Source organism: Penaeus chinensis, chromosome 39 (assembly GCF_019202785.1).
Source record: "Penaeus chinensis breed Huanghai No. 1 chromosome 39, ASM1920278v2, whole genome shotgun sequence".
In the NCBI taxonomy this organism is placed as follows: Eukaryota; Metazoa; Arthropoda; class Malacostraca; order Decapoda; family Penaeidae; genus Penaeus; species Penaeus chinensis.
The window spans coordinates 1,514,413-1,521,912 of record NC_061857.1 but is presented as its reverse complement, the minus strand read 5'-3'; the positions used below and the strand labels follow the sequence as shown (position 1 = coordinate 1,521,912).

General features: G+C 35.9%; 1 protein-coding gene and 1 long non-coding RNA gene across 2 annotated transcripts in view; both read left to right on the top strand.

Annotated features, from left to right (window-relative positions):
- Positions 1-4,886, top strand: part of LOC125046889 (proton-coupled folate transporter-like) — a 9,857-nt gene extending 4,971 nt beyond the window's left edge. The window contains exons 5-11 of the mRNA XM_047644889.1: positions 179-375; positions 908-1,062; positions 1,325-1,559; positions 1,902-1,906; positions 2,106-2,189; positions 2,786-2,942; positions 3,271-4,886. Coding sequence (XP_047500845.1) covers positions 179-375; positions 908-1,062; positions 1,325-1,559; positions 1,902-1,906; positions 2,106-2,189; positions 2,786-2,942; positions 3,271-3,484 — 1,047 coding nt within the window. The 3' untranslated portion in view covers positions 3,485-4,886. The remainder of the gene's footprint in view (positions 1-178; positions 376-907; positions 1,063-1,324; positions 1,560-1,901; positions 1,907-2,105; positions 2,190-2,785; positions 2,943-3,270) is intronic.
- A 300-nt stretch (positions 4,887-5,186) lies between these two features.
- The window catches only part of LOC125046683, a 5,452-nt gene continuing 3,138 nt past the window's right edge, over positions 5,187-7,500 (top strand). Inside the window, exon 1 of the long non-coding RNA XR_007116661.1 lies at positions 5,187-7,500. This exon is cut by the window's right edge and continues 960 nt beyond it. This is a non-coding gene — a long non-coding RNA (uncharacterized LOC125046683).

Below are 7,500 nucleotides of genomic sequence, written 5' to 3'. Positions count from 1 at the left end.
TTTCATTGTACTTTTTCTTTGCCTTAATCAATTATTATACCAGAGTTAGGTATAAACGGAAATACACATTTCATCTTTTATTTCAAAAGTAGATGTTCAGTCTGTATATGGTCATTACTCATAACACAGCAACAACAACAACAAGCTGCTAAACCAATTAAATAATACTTTATTCCAGGTCAGCAGTTTTCGCACAAGAACCGTCCGTGTTGGGATCCTGGAAAGCATGATCTTTATGGGAGGAACCATTGGCCCTCTGCTAGGTGGTTGGGTGCAGGAGGCTGGAGGAAGACCTGCAACATTCACCGTCATTATGGCATGTCATGCAGCCATTGTCATTTACATCATACTATGTGTTCGGAATATTCCACCAAGGTGTGTCTTTTGTCTGGCTTGTTTTATGAATGCAGGGCCTTTCCTAATCAGGAGATCCTTGATCACTTGCATTAATACTACAGCTAGGAAAATGGTTCCAGAATTTCTGGTAGGGCCTCTAGTTGTACATGTCCGAACAGTACAGGTAAGTGAAAGCTACTGCTAGATACTGCTATTGATATTTAATCAATACTTTTAAACATCATAGACCTGGATGGTTCACTACCCACATGTAACCACTCTGAAGGCCACTAGTGTGGCTTTTAGGCCGGGTGCACACAAACACTCGTGTGTGGTGATAAGACTCCATGGCTCCCCTTTGCAATGTTATTTTCTCTTGTTTTTAGCTTTTTCCGCTATCCATTTTCTATATTTGTCATTTGATTTGTTTTATACAGATGGTAATAGACTGTTTACTATCAAAATTCTCATGATAGAAAGTTTCCATCAACCTGGCCCTCAGCCAAATTTTCCCAATTGAGTGAGTCATTCAGTTGCTACTATTATATTGCATAATTTTTTTCTCTTCCAGGCATCCTCCACAGGGATACTGGGTACGTGACGGTTGTGGCTGCCAACACTTGCGTGAGTCAGCAAGTACTGTGATTAGGGAGAGACAGGAGAATCGTCGATCATATATTGTACTGTTGTTGGCATCAGCAACAGTAGTCATGATTTGCACTGCTGGTAAATATGTTATCAGTCATTATATATTTATTTGATTATTCTCTTTTAGAAGTTTAATGTGAACAGTTGAATTTAGAAAAAACTTATATGTTATTTCACCTTGCACTAATGATGCTGAAGTATATTTTGTGACAGTGAAAAAAAGCCACTGCACTGTATATCCTTCTACTCCATACCCAATGTCTTGGTAGTGCAAGTTTCATTCATACATTTGATGAACCTTTTTCTTGGTTACATTTTTCCATTTTTAATATCTTTTCAGGTGAATTGGACATATCATATCTTTTTGTGAAGGACAAACCAATAGAATGGGGCTTTGAGAAATATACATGGTATTTCTCACTGAAATATGGGCTAGGAGCTGTGGCACTACTTGGCATTCTTCCCTTATGCTCAAAAGTGCCAGACACAGTCTTGGCACTTATAGGCCTTGTGAGTAAAGCTTGTGGCTTGGTGGTGCTCGCCATTGCTTGGGAGGACACAGGCTGTGTTTGTGGGTAAGATTTTATTTGTTTTCCCTAGTTTTTGGAAATTACTAGCAAGGATGTTTTAACACTTTTACTGGCTCACTGTGCAGATCGAAATGGGTAAAAACCTAGTCAGATTGAAATTCATAAATAAAACTAAGGCAGAGCAAGATTTATCAGAAAAAAACAAGTCTAATTGAGAATTATAAGTAAAGAATAGTTGCTTTTACCTACATTTACTTCTTTCCCATACATAATAGATTTATGATAAGTAAAGATCATGTTAAATTTCAGAATTGAATAAGTAAAGACCAAGTTAGATCAACATATATCAAGAATTAAAGATCGTCAGATCAGAATTTATAATTAAAGACCAAGTTAGATGTAAAAGGGGAAGAATATAAAATAAGATATTTTCTTTAGAAATATAACTTGATTTATTTAGTTACTCTGCCAATGGAACTATTATTTATGGCATTTCAATCATTTAGACAGCATTAACATGATTAGAAGTTGGAAGTAATTTTATCACCCTTTTCTTTTTTTTTTCTTTTTTTTTGCTGATTGTGCTACTAGGAGCAGCAGTGTCCATGCTGAGCACCTGGTCCATGCCAACACTGAGAGCTGCTATGTCCAAGTTGGTCGAACCAAATGAGCAAGGTTAGGATTTTCTATATATTTTTTTGAGGTGTATAGGTAAAAAGCAATACAATATAAGATTTTACACATATCTTTTTTTATATAGAGTTTATCACTCTATTTATTTTTATAAAATTTATATTTTTTCTTGATTAATTATGGCCTTCACTTTCAAATACTTGAGTGTCAACATTTTTAAATCATAGAGTTCAGCATTGCATATCTATACTTAAAAAACAAAAGTAATGATTCTATTTTTCTCTATCAATATATAAATTCTTTTTATGGCAAGTCAATTCTTTAAACCAAAACTTTACTACTCCTGAAAATGTAAATACATCAGTATTAGTAGCTGCCATGTGTAATTATGAGAGGAAATGGCATTGTATCATCCAGTAGTTTTTACTTAAAGATTATATTTGAATAATTCAGGTGTGCATCATGCCATTAGAGTAATTCAGGTACATACCATATCATTCTTAAATCTTCTCTGCAGTTAGTTGTCTTCTTATATAGAAGTATACATAGGTATTTTTGGATTTTACAAGCTTATTTTGAAATTATAGTCATGGCTAAAGAAATGTACATAAATTTGTTATCAAAACTTCTTTTTGCAGGCAAATTGTTTGCATGCGTAGCTCTGCTTGAGAATGCTTGTACACTAGTTGCTTCTGGAGTGTTCAACAGCATCTACCCAGCAACAAGGCATATCTTCCGTGGGTTTACCTTCATGATGGCTGCAACGTTTCTTATTCTGCCCATTGTCATAATCAGGTACACCTGTAGTGTGGAGCAGTTGTCTACATGTTTTTGAAAATAAGTCCACTAGGGGAGTTTATGAGTTCACTTCTTGGAGGGAGAATGAGAGTTTGCATATGAAAGTAGTGGATTGTGTTATTGGAGTTGGGTGAAATGAACATTATAACGGGAATTTTGAGTTTATGGGCATAAATTACTTTCTGAGGAAGGATCACTACAAATATTTGTTTATAAGCTACTGTAGTTTTCATGGGATCTTTGAAATTTTGTTGGACATGATCTTGTAGTCAGTGAATGTTATTTGCTGATTTTAATATTAACTGGTAACTATTTCTGCCGGCAGTGTTCTACACAAGGCTCTGCGACAGTTCAGTAAGTATGATTCAGTGGAGCTAGCAGAGGAAGCAAGGGAGGAATTTGAGGATGCAGATAGTGACAGGAATGTATCTCCTACGGCCCAAGGAGAGGACATTTCTCCTGGCCAGGAGGATGGTTCTGGTGTAAGGGCTGATGAAAGCACTCAGGAGCAGAATTCTGGAACAATCAACAGTGAATAGTTACAGTCGCTGCAGGTAGTGAAGTTGTTGAAGTAGAGCATGCAGAATGGGAATTGGCAAAGATGTGAATAAGAATCTTTTGCTTGGTAAGATTAAGAGTATAGTCTGTTGGTCAGCCAGCGGTTCAAACCTTTTAATTATGGATGATGTAATTATTATTTGAGAATTCTGCATACAGATTGCAAAGAACCTAAAATATGCCAGACATGGTTTTGCAAGGAGGAATTTTTACTTGCATATTGCAGTGGAAAATTTCTCAGTTCTTCATTATTTACCTTATAGTATGAATGTAATATAATATTTGTTTATATATATAGAAATGTATGTGAATGAATTTGCGAGTATGTTATGCCTTAATAAGAACAAATTTTAAATTATTTTTCAAGAGGAAATGTTATTTCCTCATATTTTTGACTCAGATGAAAGAGAATAATGAGATTTTGATACTAATAACTCTATGTAGAATGGGTATTGAATGACAACATATTTCAAAGCAATACAGGAGGCCTTTATCAATGTTTGTGTGCGTGATTGTCATTGGTCATGAATGATTAGGATATTGGGAGTAGAGGATGTGCCTGCATGAGTTGCTGCCAAACTGAGCAGAATCTACAGTTTCCCCAATTTTAAGCTACAAGGCATAGATCAAGAGTTCTAGCATCCCTTTTTTCCTCAATATCTCAATATTCATTGTTTTTTTTTCTCCTTTTTTTTTAATGAGAAGGCTGAAATGACTGTTCTTTTACCTCTTTTTTTCCTGGGGTGTTACAGACTGTGAGGATGTGAATTGTCACTTAGCCAGTCCATGAGCGTCCTTTTAAGGTGTTCAGCATTGGTGTTATTTTAAACTGTGGCTTTTTCAGTGATGCTGCAAATTTTCCACTAGAGAATTCCCTGGAACAGTCAATTGTAAGGTGTGAGAATTATTTTGAAGCATAGCTTTAACTCTGTAACTCCATGCTTCTTTGTAAAATGAGATTTAATACTCTGCTGTTAAAAGTCCATTAGAGAGATTATTGATACTGTACTCTGTACAGAGATAGATATTTCTAGATAGACTTAGTTCAAGTTTTTGGCTTTTGAAGCTTATCATGAGCAGGTTTATAGTCAGTTTCATAGACTCCAGCAAAAAAAAAAAAAAAAATGGTTTTGGAATAAAAACTCTTGAAAGGATGTTGAATGTTTGGTACCAAAGATTATTATCATTTTCAAATTTGGTTACGGTGCACTATTTTTCAAATTGAATTATGTGCTATAGTCAGTGACATTGACTGTAGTTCACGCACACGCACACGCACACGCACACACACACGCACACGCACACATGCGCACACACGCACACCCGCACACCCACACACCCACACACCCACACACCCACACCCACACACCCACACACCCACACACCACACACCCACACACCCACACACCCACACACCCACACACCCACACACCCACACACCACACACACACACACACACACACACACACACACACACACACACACACACACACACACACACACACACACACACACACACACACACACACACACACACACAGACACACACAGACACACACACACACACACACACACACACACACACACACACACACACACACACACACACACACACACACACACACACACACACACACACACACACACACACACACTCTCTCTCTCTCTCTCTCTCTCTCTCTCTCTCTCTCTCTCTCTCTCTCTCTCTCTCTCTCTCTCTCTCTCTCTCTCTCTCTCTCTCTCTCTCTCTCTCTCTCTCTCTCTCTCTCTCTCTCTCTCTCTCTCTCTCTCTCTCACCCACTCATATTCAAGGTCTGTAAATGCATCCAAATTAAAAGGATACAGTGTCTTTGCAGAGTTCTTTATTCACAATTGATCTGTTGCAATGCTGCAGTTCAATGTTGAGTTTATGTATAGTTTGACGGTTCATGTTGAAAATACTGGAATGAGTTGTTTATGAGTTGAGAATTCACAAACATTTATGTTATCTCTCTTGTCTCACAGTTAGAGTTGTGTAGTTGCATGATCTCTGTTGTGTTTGCTTTGTGGGGGAAATGGTGGAGATATCTGTGGTCCAAGGCGGTCAGTCTTTCTCTTGGAGGAGAAAGTATGTAGCATATCAGTTTAGTAGAGACCGCTGTGACAGGAACATGACTTTGTTTTTAGCTTTATTGTGAAATGTGCATTAGAAGACTGACTCTCTTAATGGTTTCTGCAGTCCAAGAAAGGCAAATACATGACAGAGGAAAGAATTACTCAATTTAGAAGAAGTGGTTAAATCTGTGATAAGGTTCTTTGGAGCTAGGTGTTAAGCAAGGTTAATTTTGTTTTCTTTTTAATTTAACCCACTGGCACCAGTTACATGCACTGTCCATTGCAGTTTTGTTTTGTCAGTTTTGATTGCACACAGATTCAGGGAGTCTATTACTAGGCCTACCTGACTTCACCGGACTTTACTCCACTTCCTTAATTCTTTTGAAAAAAGGTTTCTTATAATGTTATTATCATTGTTGAAGTTTTTTTTACTAACGTTATTATTGTTATAAGATTATTAACAGTAATGATAATAATAAAGATAAAAGTGAGATCTGGTATGACTAGTTATTGACTCCAAATGAAAGAAAGAAAAAAATGGACTAAAATTCCAGTGGACAGGGAATGTGCATATGCACTCATGGCATCAACAGGATAAATAAAATTTATTCTTTTAGTAGTTAAGGAAAATGTATGCATAATCACCTGTAGATTATACAGAACTTGGAGGTTGAAATTTCATTGATTTTAAGTTTTCTCTCTGCATTTTAGTAAGAAAAATACTCAAAAGTACTCATTTTGTGGTTTTTGATATGTGACACATGCTATGCAATCAGCATTCCAGTTTTCGGAATTGGGCATTAATTAATATTTAATAATTAGATATGTATGAGTTTTCTTTTCTACAATTGGAGAAACAAGTAATATTAAGCCAGTGCTGCTGGGAACATGTAAGTGTTCTGCAGTCTTGTTTTGTTAAACATGTTTATGCCTAGATTGCTCAACAAAGTGCTCAGTCAGCAAGGAGTCAATTAGGAGACCTTTTGACCTCTCCTGATTTCCCCCTAAGGTTTTGGAATTTTCATCTCAAATTCTGTTCATAGTCATATAGTTGTTGTTACTATTGATATCATGATTATAATGTTATTAACAATGCAATATGAAAATAAAATTTGTATTTTGGGAAATCAAGGAAAACCTTAAAAGGAAAGATAGGTGGTACTACCAACTAACTTCTTGGTAACTAAGTGCTTTTGGGGCAATCTGTATGTAAATACAATTAATAAACTAAACTCACAGTGGGGATGGTATGCACTTACATGCCCTTCCTGGCAGCACCGGGATAATCATACAGATTCTGGAAAACTAGAACATCTTGTAAACTGACTACAGTAAGTGAAATAGTCTTGGAAGAATTGGGATGAGGAATATTTTTTCTTTTCTGGTTTATTTGAGTCAGTGTCTGTTTTAGATTTGCAGATATTAATCAGTAGCCCAGAATGAGGTTTCTTATGTATTAGTCTATGGTAATGTTAGGAATTATATATAAGAATTCATGTGAATCATCTTTGGTATTAAATTCTATAGAAAATATATTTTTTCAATATATTAATTCTATTAAGCATGAACTTTATGTGCCCCAAGACATTCCAAAATCAGAGATTAAAGGATTAGAAACCATAAGTTTATATGTTTTCACTAATCTTTAACATTGTGACTTTATTACTTCACCTACAACCCAAACAAGCTGTATCAAATCAGTCAGAGGGTATAGTATATCAGATATATGAGGATCTTGACTGAAGTTCATAAATATTCTATTGTTTTTTTGGCTACCCTGGTAAGGTGATGTTTGAAATGCTAATAGCCTAACTGTTAGTATGTAGGTAATGCATTTGATAAAACAGCCACAATAAAAAAAAAAAATTACAGTTCAAATCCAGTCCATGTTTCTCTATAGGAA